The 24,909-nt window shown below is 39.2% G+C and overlaps 1 protein-coding gene across 1 annotated transcript; it reads left to right on the top strand.

Moving 5' to 3' along the window:
• il10rb (interleukin 10 receptor, beta) lies at positions 1 to 24,000 on the top strand. Its single transcript, XM_044217877.1, has 8 exons — positions 1 to 197; positions 11,110 to 11,239; positions 12,216 to 12,406; positions 13,645 to 13,805; positions 16,175 to 16,328; positions 19,482 to 19,639; positions 20,195 to 20,367; positions 20,586 to 24,000. The coding sequence occupies exons 1-8, from the start codon at positions 143 to 145 to the stop codon at positions 20,812 to 20,814; spliced, it is 1,251 nt and encodes a 416-aa protein (XP_044073812.1). The 5' UTR covers positions 1 to 142; the 3' UTR covers positions 20,815 to 24,000.
• Positions 24,001 to 24,909: the final 909 nt, after the last annotated feature.

The raw sequence follows: 24,909 nt of genomic DNA, 5'->3' as shown, positions 1-24,909 counted from the left end.
AATTCTACTCACCTTGCAGCAAATGACACATAACGCTAGCTCACAGGCCGGAGAAGCGAGCCGAGCCGAGCTGAGCTGAGCCAAGCGATGATAGAGACGATGAGCACATGAAAAAACGTCGGTACCTCGAAAAATATCAACCATGGCTGCTGCTCTTTATGTCTGCCTTCTCTTTTGGTACCTCCAAACCAACGCTGGTAAGTTTTCTTGCTGGCTAGCATGCTAACTTTCGTCGCTTTGTATTTCAGACGGGTGTGTGTAACGTTAGCAATTTTGTCTATTGACTGCGGACGTGGTAGCTAGTTAACCTAACCTAGATGTGAATTTATCTAAAGAAGGTAGGCTACACGCCTAACGTTAACTGTTAGCATCTCTGCCAATGTAACTGTTACTGTAGAATAAAATTTCTCTAGGAAAGCTCGCCCTTGTTTTAGGTAAATTGGTGGCGTATTAGCCTCTTATCTTTGTCTTTCGAAGTCGAGCATCGGACGCATTTATTACAGTTAGCATCACACTAATAGATGTGTATATTTGTGTGATATTTTGACTGCAAAGTCCCACTTGTATCTGAACATTCAGTTAGTGTCATATACACTAGTGTTATCATTGTGGTTTTATCAAAAGCACGCTTACAAGTCAACACAAACTCATAATAAGTGGTTAGGTTTGCTAACATATAGATCTAAATACAGTCACTTGGCTGCTAACAACAAGCTTGACGTGCAAAAAACAAACTCGAAGCTCTTTATCATCTGATCTTCTCAGAGAAACAGAAAGTACTTTCTCTGTGCAATGAGATTCTCAGTTTGCGCTTCCTGTAAAATGAAATGGATCTGGAATGGAATAGTTTAGGCAATACTAGGGGTAAAAGCATGTTCACTCAAAGATTGCAGTTTAAAAAAGAAATAATTCTATGTGTGGTGTAGAAGATTAACATGCAGTTGAAATGCAAGGGACAGAGATAAAAGTAATCTGCGGTTCTAAAGGTGCTCAAGTACTCACAAATAACAGTAATCCTAAAAATCTTATTAGCATGATCGTGGAAATAAACGTAAAATCTGCATTGTAATTTGACTTTGGTCAGTGTAATAACAGCAACTGTTCCCTGGCATGTTTCCATACATCCATCAGTTTGTCTTTGTACAAGATCATTTAATGAACATTTTTACAACCTAAAATCAGTTGTGAAGTGTACCAAATTAGCTCCTGAAATACCCAGAGTGCAGCGTGATTATAAAATTGATTCCTAAGCTATAAAGGAATCTTGCTGAGGTGATAGACATGTTCATTTGCATCTTGAGTGTGGAAACAAAATTTGATCACTTTGACAATTTGACACCAGTTGTTAATTTCGGGTGTCAGTCCATCTCAGAAACTGGATATGTCTGGATCAGGTGGAAACCTCCGGGCCTGAACGGTGAAGCCAATGCGGAAGTGCCTTAAACCTGCATTCTTTCTAATAACCAGCAGGGGGCTGGTTGCAAAAAGAAGTCCCATAGAATAGAAACCTATGAGAAAATTATCCTACTTCTCACTTAATTTATTACTTCAGTAAACACTTTCCTAATGGGTGTTTGGTCTCAATCACTAGTTTCAAGTCTTCTTCAATACAGCATGATGTTCATTTAGTAAATTATGGTCCCATTTAGAGTAAAATAGACGATAAAGCAGGGTATGCTTTAGGACGTGGCTACCTTGTGATTGACAAGTCACTACCACTGTGACCTGTCTTAGGATAAAGGCAATGCGTATCCACTGCACTGTGTACATTTAACTAGCCGTGAACTTGTTTTTGGGTGCTGTCGGAACTTTGACCCTTTCACAGAATTTTAGTAAAAACAAAGCAGCTGACCAGCAATCATCTGACAGTCCTGTACTTCCCAAAACCCAGTGCCGGTGAATTTTTGCCCCCACTAGCCACTGTGGTCAGCTAATAATAGTTGCTGCCTAGCCTGTGAGTTTGTTCCTCATTTCTACCAATAACCACATTACAAACAACATTTCCCACCAGATGTGCTGCAATGCCGTGGAAGTCATGGTCAGAAAATAAAGTTGACTTTAAATAAATTGGCCCTAAATTTTCTGTGGAAATGAGTATGATGTCTGTTTAATCAAATCTGTTCTCAATAAATGCAAATACGCAAGGCTGTTCAGTCTAAGGTAGGGTAAAGGTCAATAACCTAAAAAGTGGGTTTGATTTGGTACCATAAGAGCTACTAGCGTTTCTTCACATAAGTTCACAAGATTTGGAAAAATAAAAGGCATAATTTGAAACTTGTTCCATTTCCTCTATTCCGTGTCCTGTGATACAGTTGTGACTCACCCAAGACTTTCTTCTCCTTTTTTTTTAAGTATGGAGTTTCAGTCTCTGGCCAAGTTCTTCCTATTCTTGGAGTAAAAATGAAGTAAGAGTGATATGATAATGTGTTTTGAAGAGGGTTGGGAGTTTGCTAAAGCGAGAAACAGACCGTGGAATGAATCACTTGTCAAGCAACCAAGAATTACCACTGTGACAGAGGTTGAGGAGCTCAGAAAGACAGTCTGAAAAATGCTAACTACAGAGAATATTATTTTGACCTCTTCTGAGAGCCTGACAGGCGAGTGTGTAACTGCAAGCAACACAAATGTGGGATTTACGTTACGCTTTAATGGTATTTCATTTTCACTATTACGAGACTAAAGGCTTCTCCTTGGATTAATAGTATCACAGGGAAACTTTCCAAACAGCCCAAGTGTGAAATTGTGTTGTATTTTTCCAAAAACAGGTGTTGGAAAAAGGTCAACCGTCTTTTAATCGGTGTGGTCTTATATTCAGCCAATACGGTAATCCAAGAATAGTTTGTGTGTGATTAAACTGTTTGTTGTTTGTACTGCTGTACTCAGTTCTCTCTTACAAATTATCTTGGTGAAATTACCAGTTTAAATAAATGTCATGGAATAGAGCTGTTAAAGTCATATGCTGCTACATTCCCCTTGTCACCTGATTTATCTTATGCAGAGTCATTGTTTCATTTCAGTTTGACTGGGTTTAAGTTTCACTGTATGAGTCTTTAATGCAGTTTCACTCACCGGTGTGCCACACCTTGAATACCCAAGGTCCAATGACTTAGTGCTATGGAATCTCTATCTGCACAGGCAAGGGAGACTTTTTATCTATTCAATCTATTTATATAGCGCCAATTCATAACAGAAGTTATCGCATTGCACTTTTCCTATAGAGCAGGTCTAGACCGTACTCTTTATATTATTTACAGAGACCCAACAAATCCCACCATGAACAAGCATTTGGTGACAGTGGCAAGAAAAAACTTCCTTTTTAAGAGGCAGAAACCTTGGACAGAACCAGACTCAATGGTGGGCAGACTCAATGGTGGGCGGCCATCCGCCGCTGCCATGTTAGGTTTTGAGAGAGAGAGAGAGAGGTTTTGGGTGGGGTGGGGGAGAGGGAGGCACAATGCAAATACCACCTAGAATTTTTAAAAATAGTAGAATTGTAATTGTAGTAATAATAATAATAATAATAATAATAATAATAATAATAATAATAGGAATGACAGCCATAGGAATAATAATGATAGTATTAGTAACAGAGCCAATAACAACAACTGGAGTAGCAGTTGTCGAGCAGGAACACGGGGGCAGCAGGTGGCCTACAACCACAGATCCAGTCTCTGCAGCTCCGGAGGCAGAAATACCTGCTGAAAGTGACAGAAGGAGAGAGGAGAGAAACGAGAAAGCACAGAACTACAGGAGAGAGAAGATGTCGAGTTAGTATCATGCAGTAATGCGATAAAAATGCATACAGATGGAGAGGGAGAGAAGGAGAGAGGAAAGAAGTGCATCATGGGAAGTCTCCCGGCAGTCTAGGCCTATAGCACCATAACTAAGTGATGGTTCAGGGCTCACCCAAGCCAGCCCTAACTATAAGCTTTTATCAAAGAGGAAAGTCTTAAGCCTACTCTTAAATGTGGAGATGGTGTCTGCCTCCCAAACCCACATTGGGATGTGATTTCACAGGAGGCTCTGGCTCCCGGTCTACTTTTGGAGACTCTAGGAGCCACAAGTAACCCAGCAATCTGGGAGCGCAATGTTCTAGTTGGATAATAAGGTATTATGAGCTCTTTAAGATATTATGGACCATTAAGAGCTTTGTAGGTGAGGAGAAGGATTTTAAATTCTATTCTGGATTTTACAGGGAGCCAGTGCAGAGAAGCTAATATTGGAGAAATATGATCTCCTTTCCTAGTTCTTGTCAGTACATGTGCCGCAGCATTCTGGATCAACTGGAGAGTCTTAAAGGAACTTATTCATGCAGGCGGATAATAAGGAACTGCAGTAGTCCAACCTAGAAGTAACAAATGCATGCACTAATTTTTCAGCATCATTTTGAGACAGGATGTGCCAGATTTTTGCAATGTTACGTAGGTGAAAGAAGGCAGTCCTTGAAGTTTGTTTCATGTGGGAGTTAAAGGATAAATCCTGATCAAAGATAACTCCGAGGTTCATTGCGGTGCTGCTGGAGGCCAGGGTAATGCCATCTAGAGTAACTATATCTTTAGATAATGTGTTTCGGAGGTGTTTGCGGCAGAAAATTGCAGGTTATCCAGGTCTTTATGTCCTTAAGGCATGCTTGAAGTTTAGCTAACTGGTTAGTTTCATCTGGCTTGATCAATAGATATAATTGGGTATCATCTGCATAACAATGAAAGTTCATGGAGTGTTTCCTAATAATATTGCCTAGAGGAAGCATATATAAGGTGAATAGAATCAGCCCAAGCACAGAACCTTGTGGAACTCCGTGACTAATTTGGGTGTGCACTGTTAACATGTACAAACTGAGATCAATCTGATAGATAGGATTTAAACCAGCTTAGTGCGGTTCCTTTAATGCCAATTAAATGTTCCAGTCTCTGTAATAGGATGTGATGGTCAATGGTGTCGAACGCAGCACTAAGATCTAACAAGACAAGTACAGAGACAAGTCCATTGTCTGATGCAATTAAAAGATCATTTGTAATTTTCACCAGTGCTGTCTCTGTGCTATGATGCACTCTAAACCCTGACTGAAAATCCTCAAATAAACTATTGTTATTTAGAAAGTCACACAACTGATTGGCGACTGCTTTCTCAAGGATCTTAGAAAGAAAGGGAAGGTTAGATATAGGTCTATAGTTGGCTGAAAACCCTGGATCAAGAGTGGGCTTTTTAAGAAGCGGTTTAATTACAGCTACTTTAAAGGATTGTGGTACATAGCCTGTTAATAAAGACAGATTGATCATATCCAGTAAAGTGGTGCTAACTAAGGGTATAACATCTTTAAGCAGCCTAGTTGGAATGGGGTCTAAGAGACAGGTTGACGGCTTAGATGAATTAATCATTGAAGTCAACTGAAGAAGGTTGACAAAGCAGCAAAGCAGCCAAAACACACATCAGGCTCTACAGCTGTTTCCAAGGTTCCTGTGTTTGAAGATGAATCGGTACCGGTTGAAGGCAGGACATGATGAATTTTCTTCTCTAATAGTTCAAATTTTATTATTGAAGAAACTCATGAAGTCGTTACTACTGAAGGCTATAGGAATACATGGCTCAATAGAGCTGTGACTCTCTGTCAGCCTGGCTACAGTGCTGAAAAGAAACCTGGGAGACATAACATTGAATTAAATGCAGATGGGATCGCTTCCTTGAATCTAGCCACAGCAATATCAGATAGACATCTAGACTAAGAATTTTTGCCTAATGGCGTGTAGTCCAGTAATAGCATTTCAAAAGTTATTAAATAATGGTCCGATAAAGAAGGATTCTGTGGAAAGACTATTAAATGTTTCAATGCCATATACCAGAACAAGGTCGAGGGTGTGGTTAAAACAGTGAGTGGCTTCATGTACACTCTGACAAAAGCCAATCTAATCTAATAATGAGATAAATGCAGTACTAAGGCTATCATTTTCAACGTCCACATGAATATTGAAATCACTTACAATAATTACTTTTATCTGTTTTAAGAACTAAACTTGATTTAAAAACTGAGAATTCAGATAAAAATTCAGAATAAGGACCAAGAGCGCAGTACACTATAACAAATAGAATTGGCTGTCGTGTTTTCAAGTTTGGGTGTGAAAGACTAAGAACGAGGCTTTCGAATGAGTTATAATTTAGTTTAGGTTTAGGGTTGATCAATAGGCTTGAGTCGAAGATGGCAGCAACTCCACCTCCTCGGCCGGTGCCTCGAGGAATGTGAGTATTAATATGACTGGATTCATTTAGACTAACATATTCTTCATGACCCAGCCAGGTTTCAGTAAGACAAAATAAGTCAATATGATAATCAGTTATTAAATCGTTCACTAGTACAGCTTTAGATGACAGAGATCTGATGTTTAAGAGTCCACATTTAATTCTCCTATTTTGTTGTGCTATTTCAGCGTTTTTGTTTAGGCTTTTATGTATAATTCCTCTGTTAACTTTTGGTTTTATTAATTTAAGTGGTTGGGGGGGGCATCTAGACTGAGTTTGTTTTTTTGAGAATATTGTAATCAAACAGATCAGTGAATAGGAACAGTCAGGGATTTTAGAAACCTTTCATCTTCAGTACTAACCAGAACTTTTTCTAATACCACCACCAATTGCAAAACTTGGTATCAAACTCCATTAGGTGCATTTAGATAGAATGTGAATCATATTCATCTCACTTCATTTGTATGAATTTGGCCTCTGTAGTGTTTTTGTAGTGGTTATTGGCCACAAGCGCTACAGGATGTTGCTCTATATTTGGGTTTATTTTGGGTGTATTTGTAATGGGTTTTACATCAAAATCAAGTGTTCTATTTTCAAATCATACAATTATTGTAACATTTATAATTAACGGTGTCTTAAACTGTTGGCTATAAAAGACAGCTGTGGATGAAATATGTACTCGATTCTGTGAGTTAGTCAATCAACCAAAAAACAAAACTCTCGACTGTTAATAATATACTCGCTGCATGCCGGTGTCTTAACTATTTAAACATGTGTTTTTTGTAGTTCTAAAACACTAACAGAGTGGTGGGTGTTGTTCTAGATAAATGATCTAGATGAATGCCACACGTCAGTTTCAGACTGGTAGCTGCTGGTAGCTCGGTAGTTGTCGAGTGTAAATGACAGACAGCTGGTGGACAGAGTTGTCTGAATCTCCTGTTAAACTTTTAAGCACAACATATCATCATTTCAAGCTTATTAAATTTAAGAAAGCTCTGAATGGTGACCTCCAGGATTCAGAGCTTTGAAGCAGTCTGTCCCATCAGTATGTGAAGCTAATGTTAAGTAAAGTTCTCTCCAACAGCTAAACTGCAGAGCTGTAAACTTTATCATTAGTGGTTGCCAGTCAAATGTCAAACATTGCCAGACGTGACTTTGTATAGTTTTATTCTGTCATAAAAAAATATACACATACCACACTTCCAAATCCAGCAGTTTGTCATTATTACCATAACTGGCCATATACAGATGGGTGACAAATGAAAGGAAAAACCAACATGAAGTGTGTTAGTGTGCACTCAGGCCACCTCGAGCCTCCAGAACAGCTTCAGTGCTCCTTGCCAAGTGTGTGGAACTCTGTTGGAGGGATGAACACCATTCTGCCATTTATATATACAACCTTTATTTAATCAGGTCATCTCATTGAGATCAAGAGAGACTGAGTAGCAGATAGAAAGAAAAACAAACCTAGCCAGACTTAGCAAAAGGACATATAGCATCGGAGACAGTCACAGACATCACTCAATAGATTTGAAGATGAAAGTTTCTATTATATCATATAGTCTTATGGAGATGGTGGTGGAGAGTAATCTTCCACAGTTGTCCCATCGACGTCATCAGTGCATGGCTGCACCCAGTCAAAGCATGGGTTCCCCCAGAGAAGGAGCTGCAGCATTAAAACCCTGTCCACAATCTCCCCTCGCTCTCCCCCTCCTGTGCGGACTACTGACAGTCACACATGCTCTGCATAGACCACACACCACAACAACACGATTGGCATTTAATTCGTAGAAAATAATTGCAGTTAAAAATTGCGATGGCAATATTGGCCAGAAAAATCGCCATTAGCTATTTTCTTCAAACTGTTCAGCCCAAATGACACGCATACAAAGTTTGACTCGAGGTTAGACAGTGTATTAAGAAACATTTTTACCACATGCCTGGAATTCCAGTTGTTTGAAATGTTTTCGCTCAGGTCCTTGTTTTCTCTTTTCTCTGTGTATCAGTGGGAGCCTGACCAAACTGTTCGATCAGCTGATTTTAACTTATCACAGATATTTGGTAATGGCATGCTGTATATGTCGGCTGATAAATAACAAGAAATTGCAGTACAAAAATGTTAAAGATACCCAAAGATATGTTTGAGGCAATTGAGAAATAGTGCTGTCATCACATAGTTAGTCAATCAGAGAGCTCTGACAAGTTTATTGTTCACCTGTAAAATGTCCTGATAGTACATATCTTGTATCTCCTAATTCTTAAATAACCAAATTTCAGGGATCCTTATCAACAATGTTAGCTTATATAATGTATTTGTTAAAATAAGACCAGCAGATATATAAGTATTAGGTTTTTGAAACTCTCAATGGACTCCAGGTGTAGGCCTCAAAAATTGGTTGGGCTCTGATATTAATGAGTCAAACATGTCAGGCTAGCTATTAAATTTTGCTTTTTGTTGTTTGAGGCATTTTTGCTTTTACAGCTGTTCACAAAAATTATGTTTTAATCTCTTTATTCATAGTCCAGTCTTTACTCCTTTGTTTCAGTTCTTGTGGGGCAGTTTCCAGATCATGTAAAGGTTGAGGATGAAACCATTAGGATTTGATTTGGAATGAAATAGACCTACAGTATGTGCGATGTAAATTGCGCTGGTGCTGAGAAATTGGTATGAGATGGACAGAAGAATGAATTGCACAAGAAAATGAATGTGAGGAAAATGTTTATAACTTCTTCAGCCAAAAGGGGACCTAACAAGCTGAGACACACACAAACCTACACAGGAAGCACCCTCCTCCCCAAAACTCCCTCAAATATTTCCTGTTTTCGTGATGCATTAAGTGCACGGTCAGTCATGCGGGAGATAAATCTTTCATCTATTTTGTTGTTTTTTTTTTAACAGTTTCCCCTTTTTTTTTTTTTTTTTTAACCTACAGGTGTTATTGGATTGCCTGAGTTTATGTTATGTTCCTTCAGTACAGATTATGAAATGTCTTACTCTGCACTCAGGTCTGGGCCTCTGAAGAGCCTAAATTATTCAGTGATTACTTTTTTCTTTGATTTGTTTCTCTTTCTTGAGGTTACAGTGTTATGTGCCAGAGATTTAGCTTGGCTTTCCAGCATGGTTCTTCTTTGCTCAAGTTTCATCATATGTTACACAAAGACAAAATTGCACACTTCCCCTCGATTTTGTTCTCCTTTCGGTTTTCTTATTGACATTATTAATATTAATGTTCTTGTTTGTTTTTTCTGTGTTTATCTGTTTCTTTTGGTTATTGAGTGCATTCACTAGATTTTGAACATCAAATGATTGACATCAAAATGTGTCTTTTTAAATTTCCAAATTGTTCTCTTAAAAACAAAAAACCATCATGAATATGTAACTTACTTTTGTTTACAAAGAATCAGTTCAAACACACCAGTTATATTTGTATTGCTTTAAAACAGCATAAAATGTCTCTCCAGTCTCCTAAGTACACAATAAAAGTTCACTTGTCACCATTGTAACACTTGTTTATTAACGTATTTGTCAACAACTGTTCTCCTGCTGTGGGCACCCAAGTGGAGGCTGCTATATAAACAGATAGTGAATAATAATAATAATAATAATATAGTAAAATACATTTGTAGTAATATAAAATGTCTTCATAGGAGAAATTATAATTTCTGACAAACTGTACATTAATAAACACTTAAATGCCCATATATCTGCTTACAGCTACATTATATTTTACATTTATCACACTTTTGTGTACTGCTTATAAATGCTAAATAGGGTGACAAAGTAAAGTGCGACTGCCACCATCATATTTCCAAACACATTTTAGAAACACCTGTTGTTGTTTTTTGTCGTGTTGTAGGGTAAATTGTTACAGTGTCACTTCCAGTGTTGTCTGGTTTGTTCTTGTTGTGATCTCAGGCTCAGGTTTCACACTGGCACAATTGCTGTGTTTGCATGTTGTGCACCTCCTGCAGCTGCTAATTTAACAACTTCTAACATAGAAACTTGTTGAAGGATATGTCTGGTGATGTTCTTATTGTGTGTATCCAGAGTCTGATAAATCTTATTCCTCAGTACCAATAGAGCTCAATTATTGTCCAAAAACTTAATTAATTAAAAACACATTAATGACCCACACTATTGAGTAACCTATTCATTCATTACCATGAGCGCACACACACTGTAATTGACCTGTCCTGTCCATGTGGATTAATTCACTGCTGAAACTAGTCCATCTATAGCTGTTAGTTGCTAGTGGCATAATAAAAACACAATTAAAATGTTGAGGAAACAAATAATTACATTTATTTAGCATTCAAAGAAATACGTTTAAAACAAAACCTGAAAAATTATTTGTAAACTGTCATAAACAGAATTTAAAAAATGAAATAGGACACAATTAAGTAACACAGCAGCGGTGTTTACACCTACCTCGACCACGTGGCCCATACAAACACAAACGAGTCAAGGGATGTTGATAAGACAAGACTGATGAAGGTCATTCAGGCTTACATACAATCATATTGTGAACATTACTGGCCATGCTGGCAATTATTTGCCAACTAGGAAAGCCACCATGGCTTTTGCCCTGTAGGCCATTGTTGTTTGTTTTGTCACCTGACAATTATGTGGTTGCTGCCGCTGGCTGACAGGTTACACTCCATTTAAACAGTTTTCCCAGCCCTCGCTGTTAAGCTGTGCACTGGCGCACTGAAATGGAGCGGACCCAGTGTTTAGCTCTGTTAGCTGTAAACACATATATTTTATTAATTATTGAAATTATTTATTGTATTTAGTTATTAAATATTGTTGTAACAATGTCTGCACCAGTTATCAGACCACGTTTGTCATGTGGCTTGTCCCCTTGTTTGTTTCAGTCGCAGTAGAGCTGACCCCACCACAGAAAGTGACTGTGATGGCCTTGAACACCAATTACACACTGAGCTGGGACTGGGACCAGAGTGCTGCAGAGGGTCATGCTGTCACCTTCACCGCACAATATGTTGCGTAAGTCTTACATACATACATACATACATACATACATACATACATACATACATACATACATACATACATACATACATACATACATACATACATACATACATACATCATAAACGAGGGAGAGAAACCAGCGATACTGAGGCTGAGCAGCTCTAGTTAAACATATTCTCCTGTAACTTCAGCACTAATCCTGGATAAACATGTAGGTTATTATGACCGACATGATAAGTTGCAAAACAGACTGGGGGGTTTTGAAGGGGTTTATATACGTTCTGGAGAGGTTTTTGCAACATTAGCGACGTGGCTATAGAGACCATAGTGTCATTCGGTCCACCACTTTGGTCCAGGGTGAAATGTTTCAACAACTGTTGGATGGAACATTTGTTTCCCTCAGGAGCAGTTGCACTTTTAGAATCGGAATGGAAAATGTCATAACATTTTAAGCTTTCTCCCTGCACACATCTCTGAATACTTAGAAAATACTTTAATGCTCCCAACTCAATAAATCCTTTAAATATACAACTTCACACAAGTCATTACTGGCAAAAGGAGAAAAATGTTGACTTACAGCCAGTAGTTCCTCATGCTTTGGGATTTGAGCATAACAAAATAAAGTAAGGGCAAGCTGCAGTGTGGAGCATGATGGATCATATTTTATTTTGATTGGAGTATAAAATTTCAAAATTTGTTCGGATGTGATGAACTAATGATATGTCTCTTGTGCAATGTTTGAGACTGAAAATGTACCAAAACTTCTACAAATACAGATTTAGACCAGTTTTTACCAAGTAATGATGAGTTAGCATTCCAGGCTAACTCAAACAGTTTGTGGATGGTGAATACAATGAGATTCAAGAAATTTCAGATTTCTTAAACTACCTTATATTTCCTTATGTTTTTTACGTCTCCTTCAAGACAATCAGTATTTTCAGTTACCGTGATTAATGCTTTACATTGTCTTTTTTTCTTGAACCCCCAGGAAGTACAAGCTGAAGTTCACGAAGAAGAGTCCGAGCTGGCACGTGGCGTGTGAGAAGACGTCACACAGGTCATGTGACCTTTCAGCGTTCAGCCTGCACTACCTGGGCATCTTCGTGCTTCGTGTACGAGCCAACATGAACGGGCATCATTCTGACTGGGTGCAGAAAGAATTCTGCCCTGATAAAGATGGTGAGAGAGAAGGATGATGAAGACGGGTGGAGGAAAGGCAGATACTTAAAGTTTACAGGAAAGACATTTTATACGTGAGCCTATGGCAGCATGTGATCTCAGGTGGTGAACCACAAACTAAAGAGTGTACAACCACAAAGTGATGTTGACACAACTGTGAGCAACATTGCAAGGAAAGGTTACCTTTGTGTGTGTGTTTTGAGTAGTGCAGCTCTGAACTATCAAAACCACAGTATAAAGTCGCACTTGCAGTTGAAGGTCATGCAAGAAGAATAAGTAAACATCTCTAACATGAGTGAACACAGCTTCACCAAGCTTAGAAAATCACACAGGCAGACATGGCTGGAAGAGCAGCTTAAACTTCACACTGCTCACAGCTCACTGCTATAGAGAAACATTGATTTGTTCATGGTTCTCAAAATTCATTCTAAATATATATAATTTATTCATGTGCACTATGCAGGGTTTCCATCCACCTGCTTTTCATCGCATTTTCAATTTGTGCATAGTCTAAACACTGGAATTCAAAAAAATCTCAAAATATCGCAAGCATTTTGTTACGCTTGGCTGAGATGGAAAAGTTGGTTTATCCATAAAAGCAAAATGCGACAAAATACACTGGAAACAGGCGTAGCGAGTAAATCATGACGTGTATGAAACATGTGACTTAAACATCCACTGAAGCTTCTGCTCCACTGGAGAGACTCAAACTAGCAGCAGACGAAAACATCAGATCTGTGTGGAGCGATGAGACTGTAGTGTTCCTCAAATTAATACATGAGACAAACACAAATTCCATATTACCATAGTGTCTATAAAATGTCTATAAATCACAACTTCACGTACTTAAATATCTTGTTACGTCTAACCAACGGTCCAAAACCCAAAGAAATTTAAACTATTAAGAAACTGGATCCAACAAATGTTTGTCAGTGACTCAAATGATGAATCAATTATCAGAAAATAGTTGCCAACTAATTTTCTGGGGATTGACTAATAAAATAATCAAATATTTGTTTCAGTTCTAGTTTGATAATGTGATGATATTGTGAAACTACATTTCTGTGTTTTCAATTTGTCATAATTACATTTTATTTGAATCTTTTTTTAACTATTAAATACTTGGATTGTGCTGTTGAGGCTTTTAAAAAAGGAAAGAACACAAACAGCATATTAGCTCCAAAACCACCCCATATCTATCCATTCCTGGATCTCATGTCTTGTCTCTCTCCTGCTAGCTGCTGTGGGTCCTCCAACCAAAGTGGACCTTTCTCCTGCTGGAAGTGACCTAGACGTTTTCATCTCAGACCCTCTGACCACCACCAACAGCTCCATGAAGAACCTTCTTCCCAAGCTGTACTACCACATCCTATACTGGGAACGCTCTGTAGACGCACAGGTAGCGAAAGCACCCTGGAACTCATACAAACACTAAGCCTATGATTACGATATTACTGTGAACTAACTTTTATACTTGTGTGCTTAAACAGTCTTTTTATAGCAGCTCTCATTAACATAAATTCCCTTGTTGCTGTTCGTATTAGAAGCTTTTCGTGATACCTCTATACAGATATTTCATTTAAAAACAGTGAGACAGATCCTCACAGACGTTTTATAGTAGGAGAAAATACCCAACAGTTTCTCCTGTTCACACTTCCCATTTTCTCTTCAGTCCCTAAAGACACCTGGTAAAACCCCAGAGACTGCAGCAGCCACATAATCAAGATATGCACTCACAGTCAGCCCTGTTAGCAGAGCACCTGGTTTCTGTGTTTCTGTTATTCATGTTCAGCGGAATGTTGGTTTATTGGTTTTGACTTTTGCCCTTTCCTGTCTGTGCTACAAGGCGGCTGAATCTCACATGAGAGAGTACATGAGTTCTTGTCTGGTGCCATGATTTCCTGCCAGCTGCTTTTACATAAAGCAACTGGCACGTCTTATCTTAAAACTGGTTTGACGAGTTATGTCTTAAAATAACCCAGAGCTGACGCAGAGCTGATGAGTATGTCAGATAATTTGGATGAAGGCCACAACAAACACAAAGGATTAAAAAATAAACAGTAATTATAAGCAGCCTGGAAAATAAGCATCATCACATGTACATGTTCTTTAAAATTGCATGTGCTGCAGAGAGATTGATATACATTATACAAGTTTCTCAGATGAAGACTTCATCTGCTCTTATCCTGCTCCTTTTTGTTTTTGCATAGGGTCAAGTCAACACAGTATGCCCTCATGCCATGTAGCTTTTTTTACATTCTACAGTCGTGAACATTTTTACATAATTGCATAATTATACTGGGCATTTTATAAAATGAATATATGCATTATACATTAAACACTAAATACTACTTAAAATAAAAAATTATATTCACAGTAGAAATACACAGGGAACAAAAGAGAGAAAAAGGTGATGTAGAATAATACAATTGTACAAATAAGTACAATGCTAAATATAAACTTCTTATTATACATGAACTTTCCATATAGCTCTGCTAGCTAGCAGCTATCGTGCCACAAGCTAATGAGGAGTTAGCTGGTCACCCCAAATCACATTTGATTGGATACATTTATGTATTTGTCCCCAAGGGCAGAATGAGTGATCAAAAATATTTTGTTGTTTTACAGGAAGAGAAAAGAGAGGGATTTAGATATATAGATACAAAACATCACAGATCCTAGTCTTGTGAAGTTGCCAAAGAAGACAGACAAAACCCACAAGGACATTTAGATCAAATTAATGTACAATCAAACAAATACAATATATACCATTTTTGTAAAATAAAAAGCAGTATCTGATAAAAACCTAGGATGTACTGTAAATATTTACCACTGCAGGCAGCAGCTTGTGTCTTTGACTGCAGACCTTTGAGCCACGTCTGTTTGTCAATTGTATTTGCTTTAAGGTCTGTGTAGGCTGTCATTGGCTTTACAGACACAGATATTTGAATGAGGATCGAGGGAAAACCAAAGTCGTGTTTACATACTCTGTGCATCTTGCTTCGTCTGCATAGTCGACATTTGATTGTCTCAAAAATAAAGTTGTTTATGTACTTCAAAGCCCAAAGCAGTAATCTCAGCAAACTATTCAGAATATTGAGGGAGTGCACATAATGTCAAAAGGTCTGTCTATCCCGACATTTGTGGTCACACTAATGCACCACAGCTACAAAGTGCCTCTAATGGACAAATGAGTAGACATGAATTCAGTTTGTGTTGGGACCAAGCGGCAACCTCCGGGGCTGAAAAATGAAGCCAATGTGGAAGTGCCAAAAACTGCAGTTCCTCAAATGGCAACTTGCGGCTGGCTCCCTAAGCCCTTATGTTAAAATGCCCAACTTCACAGCAGAAATAACCATGTTTACAGCCTGGTACACAAAACGGTTTTGGTCTCTATAGCTAATTTTTATACAACTCACCCGTTTCAATTATATTAAGGCTTAAAGTTATTCAGAATTAATGACGTGGCCTTGAGTGAGCGGCGGGTGCCGTCACAGGCGTCTGGTTTCAGCAACCAGGCTTCACTCGGCCCGCCTCGGCTCCACCCACGCTCCACCTCGTAGAAAAGATCATCAGTTGTCAAGACATCAGTTAGTGCAATGACTTCATTAATGAAATATTTATGAATAATGATGTGCTGAAAGAATTCTTTAGAATTCCGTCAATATTTAATTTCCAGATCACAGATGGGTTTAACTGTGTTGGCTCATAAATAAATGAAATGAAGTAGCCTCCCTGAAGTTTTCACCTCTCACATGTGTCCTTCAGGCCTTAAGACCCCAGACGTTGAGTAGCAGTGCCAACGTGGTGACTTTGCCAAACCTGAAGGCCTGGACTTGGTACTGTGTGAGCATCCAGTCACGCTATGACTTCTACAACAAGAGCAGCAGCTTCACCTCACCCCACTGCCTGCAGACAGAAGGTAACACATTTTAAATTGACACATTTACATTTGACTGAAAGGGGTAACAATCCCTCAAGAATCTGAAGAATAGGTTAGGGTCAGTTTGATTTTATTTATTTTTTTTATGTAATTTTGCGTACGTATTGTTATACATATAGATATTAGAAAACCCCCTATTAATGTTAGAATGACTGAGGCATGCAAAGCAGGAGTGGCCCCAACCTTCACCAATACAAAGGCCCTTACGCTGAGTCTTTCAAGATGGTCCGTGTGTCAGATTAGGTGATCATAGTCATAAATTCTGCCTGTGACATGACAGACTACACGTTGGACCCTGAACATTCGTAGCTTACAGAGGTGAAGGTAAAGCGCCAGTTCATAACAGAAGTTATCTCATTGCACTTTTCCTATAGAGCAGGTCTAGACCGTACTCTTTAATATTAGAATATATAGTAATATTATAATATAAAGTGCCATGGATCACAACTTCACTGTGAATGAAAGTGAAGCTGGACCCATTTATGGTCACTAGGCAGTGTAGGTGGGCTCTGTCTTCCTTCCCACTGAGTAGAAAGAGGGTGAGTGTGTGTGGTTAGCAGCAGGCAGATGTCTGCAGAGGGGATTGATTTGGTATAATGCTCCTGACTTGAGGGTTATCAAATGGCCAAATTGTCACAGGTTCACTGAAATCAAACATCACTCCTCTTTCATTTCTCCATGTTTACAGCTGTGTGCTTAAGAGTTCAGCATCACCGAACGCCTTTTTTGAAGTTGTGAAACTCTGTAATAGAAGGCAAAAAAAGAGAGTAAGCAGAACAGTGGAGAGAAAATAGAGAGAAGCTCGGGGAGCTATTGTGACTGACTAGCGGTTAGAGGTTGACTTGCCAGCTTCAGCAGACACTAGCCCTATTGCACAATGTCTATCACTGCCTGGAATGGAAGAAAATAGACTTGAAGCATGTTGTGGTTATGCACATATAGCGCGAGTGAATCGTGATCTGTTACGTGGCCTATATAGACAGCTGCATTGTTTAAAATAGAGGCATATCTATTCCCTCAGACGTGCGTGAGACTGACAACTGCAAAATGTGTAAAACCAAATATTTCGCAAAGACATGCAGATTAATTTTGCTGTACCACTTTCTGGTGTGACCAGTAGGGCTGTAGTCAACCAAAGAAATGCTTAGTTGACCAAAGTCCTGTCCTGCACAACGATCAGTCGACAAAAAAAAAAAAAGACGCAATGTCTTTTTTGATTGAACATTTATTAAACAATTATAATAGAGCATTTATAAAACAACAACGAAAAACATCAATAATACATAAAACTATAATAATAATACAATTCTTTGAAAATTAGGTTATTTTTTAAACTGCAAAGTGAGGAGTTCTGTCCTAGGTCTATAGTGCCCGTCACAATCGTGCACCTGACCACACCACACGCTACAAAAAATATAACTGCTAAAACTGCCAAATAATGAAAAATCCTAACAAAAGCTCTCGATTATACAGGCTGTATATTCTTCTTTACTTTCAAAGCTATGGGTTAACTTTTGTCCAACCGATCTAGGCGTTTTAAAACAAACACAAACCCAAAATAGCCTAAAAAACACTAATAATAATAGGCTGTAAAGTAGGAAGGCCTATAGATTTATTTTCGTTATTATTTAGGCTATTTTCAAACGCGTCTTTACTTCTGTCCTGAAGATAATCTTTCATTTCGTCGCAAGAGGATCTTTGTGCGCTTGGCTCATCAGGATCATCCTCTGCACCATGTCCACAAAGAAGCATCGCTATCTCCTTCTCTTTTGCCGTTTTCTGTTTTTTTGCCAACGGGTCCTCATCATCCCCTGTCTGCTCTGCGCTGTCCCCCGAGAGGCTTAGCCTTTGTGCTAGTTTTACGACTTCAGAATAGGCCTCATCCCGTTTCTCATCATTAAGAAAAGGTAGCTGTTTGAAGCGCCGGGCCAGTACTGCAGTTAAAATGTACAGGCTGCTTGTCATCACAACTCGGTCTTTGAGTTTCCATCGACTATCTATTTCCTGCACAAGCTTAAGTTTCAACTTCTTTGTTGGACTATCGTTATCTGTGATGGCAAGATGACATTTTTTTAGATTCTCAAGCATTGGGAAGGCCGCTGACAGGGATGTGTTAGCCTCCTCCGACAACAGCTCGGTCAGTGTAATAAAGGGCTTAAGAACGTCTGTGAAGTCTTCAGCCATATTCCACTGCTCTGTTGTCATGTCCAAAGCTGTCTGACACATTTATATCTCGCTAACCGCTTTTAGGTGATTGGTCATATTGGTCGTTGAGCTACGGTAAGTTAGCTTTAGGCCGCATAGCTTGCACTCCACAGTCTTGTCGTCTTTTTTTTGTAAAATGCAGCCAAACAAAAGATTTAGATTTCTTGGACATTTTTTCGACTAAAGCCCAAAACAAGTAGCGTTCTAACTGAATGAATACAGCAAAACTACCTATATTCCTTACTGAGCGCGAAGCAGCAGTGCAGCCAGCCACAGGTGCGGTTCCCGAGTGCTCATGTGGTGCGCTAAACTGTGGCGCCGTTATAAAATAGCCTAAATTAAAGCATTTAAAGTTTGGTATAAAACATAGGCTAATTATATTTAGAATACAGTAATATATAACTGCTAATAAAGGAATAAATATCAAGGAGTAAATCAATGAAAATGTCTTTATTGGTAAAAAAAATAAATAAATAAAAAAAAATTGCAACTGGTCGACCAATGAGAATGTCAGTCGACCAAAACGGCATCGACCGATTAGTCGACTAAACGACTAAAGTTGACAGCCCTAGTGACCAGGCCTTAACTGGTATAGTTAAAATCTAAATAGCTCCACGCGATTAGGCTCGCCACTGAGCTGGCTGCAGAAGCTTGTGTATGGACCCCATGAGGTCTGTGTACTGATTCGCCAAAACAGAACTAACATTTGTTTCATCCTCACTAAGAAATTGATGAAACTGTTTTGGATTGGAACACTATAGGGGCATCTGTAACCTCTAACACTTAGAAGCCACACATTCATGTCTCCATGTTTGTATATGCCTGTGTGAGTGTATGTAAGTGATAACAGATACAACATGCAACTATGCTCAGATATGATCTAATCTATCTACGTGTGTCTCTCTGTGTGTTTACACACTTTAACAGGTGCTACTCCATGGTGGAAGATCTTTGTGTACTTCCTTGGCTCTCTGGTGATCTGCTTCCTGGTCATGCTGCTCTCAATCTACTGCTTATTTTGGTGCTACAAGACCATCAAGGCAACCTGGTACCCCTCCACCCAGGTGCCTCAATACTTGAAGGAGGTATGCAGCCACAGCACACCACAGACATCACACACTTTACATATTACAGCCTTGGCTGTGTGTGCACACAGCAGGCAAATCTACATTTAATAACCTGGGTTTTATTGTCATAAATTTGGCTAATTCAGTTAAATGGAGCACATATCTATCTATCTATCTATCTATCTATCTATCTATCTATCTATCTATCTATCTATCTATCTATCTATCTATCTATCTATCTATCTATCTATCTATCTATCTATCTATCTATCTATCTATCTATCTATCTATCTATCTATCTATCTATCTATCTATCTATCTATCTATCTATCTATCTATCTATCTATCTATCTATCTATCTATCTATCTATCTATCTATCTATCTATCTATCTATCTATCTATCTATCTATCTATCTATCTATCTCTCTCTCTCTCTCTCTCTCTCAAATCATTTGTAATTCAGCATTAAAATTTTTTGAATTTATCTCACTAAGGTTTATATATTCAGTTCCACCAGAAGGTCAAGATCTCTTCTCTCCTCTTCCTCCCCCTCCCCCTGATCCTCCCTCCAGTACCTTTGGGACTCTCCTGGGTCTGACATTCCTCGCCTCATCACCCCAGATTCTGAATCAGAGCTGTTGTGTGATAAGGTGACCGTCTGCCCAGAGCCACCGGTCCTGGAAGTCCACAACCCTCCCCCTGAGGCCCTGCCAGCGCCCCCATCAGACCTGGAGCCAGTCAGCAGGTCGATTTAATCTCTGATGCTACATCAGCTTATGTGTTACGTTCATGTTTACAAGTGCATTTAATAAGAATGTATATTTATAAATGATATTTATATGGCTTTTAATGATTCAGCCAGTGTTTCACTCCACAGTGGCCACATATAATAATGTGTGGTGTAATGTTTATTTGTTGTCAGCAAGGGAATTAATAAATGTACCTTCCCCTTGATGTTTCCAGCGGCAGACACAGCCGTCAGGACAGCAGCGGCAGCGGAGACTCAGGAGTTTACTCCACAGGGGGCAGCTCCAGCCTGCGGCAGCCCAACAGCAATCAATCCTCCACGGGGGCCGAAGACTCCTGGCAGGGCCCCTTTGACATGGAGCAGGTGAAGATGCGGGACATGGCTCCAGGGCTCAAAAGTCAACTTCTGACCGCAGACGAAGGAATTGTAGACATGTGTGTTTGAAGGCATGCATGCAAAAAGATGTGTTGAAGCGAGGGTGATAGTAAGGAAGAAAGGTCTGTGGAAAATGTGCAGCGTGCCTTTTCTCCAGCTGTCACTGTGAAACTGATATAAACAGTGTGGAAAAACGACTGCTAGAAAACACAAAATGATGAGTGACAAACTCACATAAGGAACAAAACTGATCTGCTGTGCTATCACTGTGTTTCCAACTTCCAAGGAGGAACGCTGTGGTCGTCACTGTTGACACAGATGCTTTTGAAGACCTACCAGGAAGGACTGTATCGTGCTGATTTCAGTCTGTTGTGAATTCCCTTCTCCACCTTCTCTCCAACAGCCACTGTCTTAACCCTGATCTGATTGAATGTGGCGGAGAGGATTAGAGTGTATCTGTGTGCCATTTCGCTTTAATAATGCTTTTAAGAGTCAAATCATGATTTTTATCTCTTTTACTGTTGCATTGCTTTAATGAGTTAACATAAGTAGCTTACATAAAATAAAATAAACATAAGCAGATGAAGTCAAATAGAGTGACTTCAGAGCGTACGATTGACACCAACAGTGGATGTGACTGTTCTCAAAGCACTGTTGTATTTGCAGAGAAGTGGGAAGCTTTGACTGGAGTCAATCTATTGTCTGTTTTGCACCTACAGAAGAGTGCAGTGACTTTTCTCAAAACATAATGACGTTAGTTGGAAACAGGAGCACATACACTCGCCGGTTTATTGGGTACACCTAGCGAAAACTAACGTAATCTAATGCAACAGTTCTGCAGTAAAGCCTACCTTCATGAAGGTTATACTGTTTGTTTTTGTTGAAACTGTTTGAGAGGTGTTGATTCAACTGTATGATCGTGCTGAGGATGTAGTTTGTGGGGCTGTTTAATTACCTCCGCCAAGGAGCTAATGTTTTCGGTGCCGTTTGTTTGTCCGTCTGTCAGCAGGATTACGGACTTACCGTGGCATAGGCCAAGGAAGAACCCATTCAATTTTCGAGCGGATCCAAATCACGGGGCAGATACACAATTTATTTTTCACTTTTGTTAATATTGCAAGATAGGTCAGTTGTAACACAATTTGTCTATGGCAAAATGAACTGAATTCATCACGCATGCGCAAACCCGTCGTAATGAAAGTGAATGGTGTGACTAACTAAACATACACCAAAACATAACGGCCACTTCAAACAGCTGGAGAAACAAACGCAGCCGCTATGGAAAAAATACGCAATCAGGGATGTGAGACGATGAGGCTTCAGCTAGGCGCAATCATACTGAATTTTGACATACTATAATTCTAGTAGTTTTGGAAATATATCCAGACATATATAGTGGTTTTGCTTGCAGATTTGCATATAATAGAAAACTGGACTATTGGCCTTGGCGGAGGTCTGCGCTCTCCGAGTGCCCTTCTCATTGTATTGTGTTACTGACGGGTGTTTGTTATTTGGCCTACCCACATTGATGTAAAGGGTGGACAAAATAAATGAAACACCTGTTAGGTCATTGCCAATTAAGGGTAAGTGATATTTACAATTGTAAATATCACTTTTTCCAACATGTCTCTGTTGTTTAACATTTTGCTGAATGTTGCTCTCTGTGTTGATTTAGAAGAACTGGAACAGAGAAATCCACTTTAAAAAAAAAAAAAAGTCTTTTAGTATCCTTTAGGCTCACCTCACAGATATCTGATGCTCGGTAGGTAGGTACCAGGGATGTTCTGAGCGGTTTTAAGCCTGTGCACATCCCATGCCAGTCAGGATGCTTTCTGTTGCTCCTCTGTAAATAAGAACTTGGCACAGGAATTTTACCTTCTTAAGTTTCCTTCCCAGGAACCTAAATCTGTTCACCTGCTCCACCTCAGCTCCACTGATGTAGACAGGAGTGTGTGTCTTTGCCGCCTTTTTCCTAGAATCAAGGATCAGCTCCTTGGTTTTGCTGACGTTGAGCAGTAGGTTGTTCTCTGTGCACCGCTCTGCGAGACTGTCCAATAATCCATCCAAAAAAGATGCTCCCCATCAAATGGAACATTTTCTATCCAGTTTCATACTGAAGTAGTTCTGTGTTGTTTCTGTGTCAAAAACAAAAGAAAGGAAGGAGTTAGGAATTTATTTCTGTCCTTTGGTTTTTCAGTTTCTCATCTAATTGTCAAAGAAATATTTTTTTTTTAAATACTTTTTTGCCCTTATTAGATAGGAACAGCTGATTTGAGACAGGAAGTGTGGGAGAGAGGGCATGACACGCAGCAGGGCTGCGGGCTGGAATCGAACCTGGGCGCCCCAGCAAAGAAATTCAATAAGATTTTATACCCAGTTAAAACGTATTAGTAGTCACTGTCTATGTATGTGTCTCTGAGAGAAGCTTGCATTCATTTTAACACGAGCATTTGAAGGCATTTTTATTCTACCATTTATGATTCTTATAGAATCTTGGAGCCATATTAGTTTTATTTGTATCAAGACATATAATTATTTGTATCTCATATTTGTCTATATTATTTCCACCTCTGTTCATCTTTCATGCTTGGTTTTTGTGTTTTGTTTATCAAGATCACTTATTCTGTGACTTCACATTCAGCAAAGACAGAAAGAAGCTTAGCAAACTGATTTTGTGAACAAATATAGCAGGGAGAGGGTTGTCCTTGTACAGTTTATTAAACAACTTTCATCGTCATCTGCTTTGTAACAACAAATACGAATTGCCTTTTCCTGAATCTGCAGGGCTGGGATGTCTGGGTGATATTTTGAGGCAGCAAACATCAGGAAATACGCAAAATGGGAACAAATCAAACTCAGCATGTAGAATGTAATGGGGACAAATATGAAGTCACGGCAATTCAAGGTAATATAAAGTTTTCCAAGACCACAGAGTGCACAATTGATTATACTTTTGGACAATTCAATTATTCAATTTAACAATTACGTTTCCTCAAGCGTGATCCAGTTTGACCTTTTCCTTGTTGCAGCATTTCCAACCTGCATTGCCTCAACATCTTGCCCATCACTGTCTGTTGCAACGTTTGTTGAACTTGTATATAAGCATATTGTGCCACAGTGTACTGGTGTGTGTGTGCACAAAGCAGTGGTGTTGTCAGTGTATGTTTCTGGTCTCACATCCATCAACCATTGTATCTACTGTACCCATGTTAATGGACAATCCTAAAAATGAATTAAATCACCTCTAATACCAAACGTTGGCGTCAAAATGAGTGACTTTACTGCGTGTGGATCCTCATACACACACATGCTGAGCTCCAGACTGTTCACACGCGGATCCTAGGGTTTAAGTATCTGGGTTAAAGAGTCGGCTTACCCAAAGTCAGGGCTGTAGTGCTCGTGTCTGGTCTCGAGGCGGGCTTTTTTCTGTCATCTTGGACTTGTCACGGTCTGGTGGGTGTTTCTACGCAGACTTGTCTCAGCTACTGGTCTTTGGTCTTGACCGAGTCCAAAGTGTGTCTTTTGCCATGTAAAAAAAACAAGCATCCTCATTTCAGACATGCGGTTAATTGCACATGTGTGGAAAAGATATGACTTGCATTGTTACCTTGTGTGGTAGAAAAATTGACATTGTATCTGAAAATATGAATGGTTTCTGCCTTATTAAGTAACACGAGGAGCCTCAGGGGCCTTCACCTGTGGCCATCTGTGTGTGTGGTAGGCAGGATTAGAAAAACATTAAAGACGTGTTGTTCCCTCTATCTCGTGTACAAACTGGTCCTATCCTGTAAAATGGAGACAGTGTCTGACCGGTTTATTATATCTCATATGACGTGTTGTATAACGACTTTAGGACATAGAAGCCGAAGACAAGTAAGATACCTTAGGTTTTTGGTGGAGACTGTGCCCATGTATGCTCTCTGTAAACGCGTCCCTGCTGTCAGATTTGTGTTCAAATAAACCGTATACACAAGTAAGGACGACTGGGACTGAACGCATTTTTATTCTTCTATTCATCAAAGTGAAGATTGGACAGAACAGAAGTTTTCATGTATTTTTGTCTCAGTTCAATTTTAGCAAAAAATGAAACATTTAGTCAGATTTCTGTTTCCTGTTCTCATCACATTTCTAACTTAAAAACTAAATCAAAATGTTTTGGTTTTA

This window comes from Siniperca chuatsi, linkage group LG12 (assembly GCF_020085105.1).
Source record: "Siniperca chuatsi isolate FFG_IHB_CAS linkage group LG12, ASM2008510v1, whole genome shotgun sequence".
Taxonomy (NCBI): Eukaryota; Metazoa; Chordata; class Actinopteri; order Centrarchiformes; family Sinipercidae; genus Siniperca; species Siniperca chuatsi.
This window is presented reverse-complemented; position numbering and strand designations above follow the sequence as displayed.

Excerpts from the sequence above, each read along its gene's own strand:
- il10rb (XM_044217877.1), top strand. The coding sequence starts at position 143 with ATGGCTGCTGCTCTTTATGTCTGCCTTCTCTTTTGGTACCTCCAAACC. Across the intron at positions 16,329-19,481 it reads CCACTGCCTGCAGACAGAAG|GTGCTACTCCATGGTGGAAG; the intron begins GTAACACATTTT and ends ACACTTTAACAG. Across the intron at positions 20,368-20,585 it reads GACCTGGAGCCAGTCAGCAG|CGGCAGACACAGCCGTCAGG; the intron begins GTCGATTTAATC and ends TGATGTTTCCAG.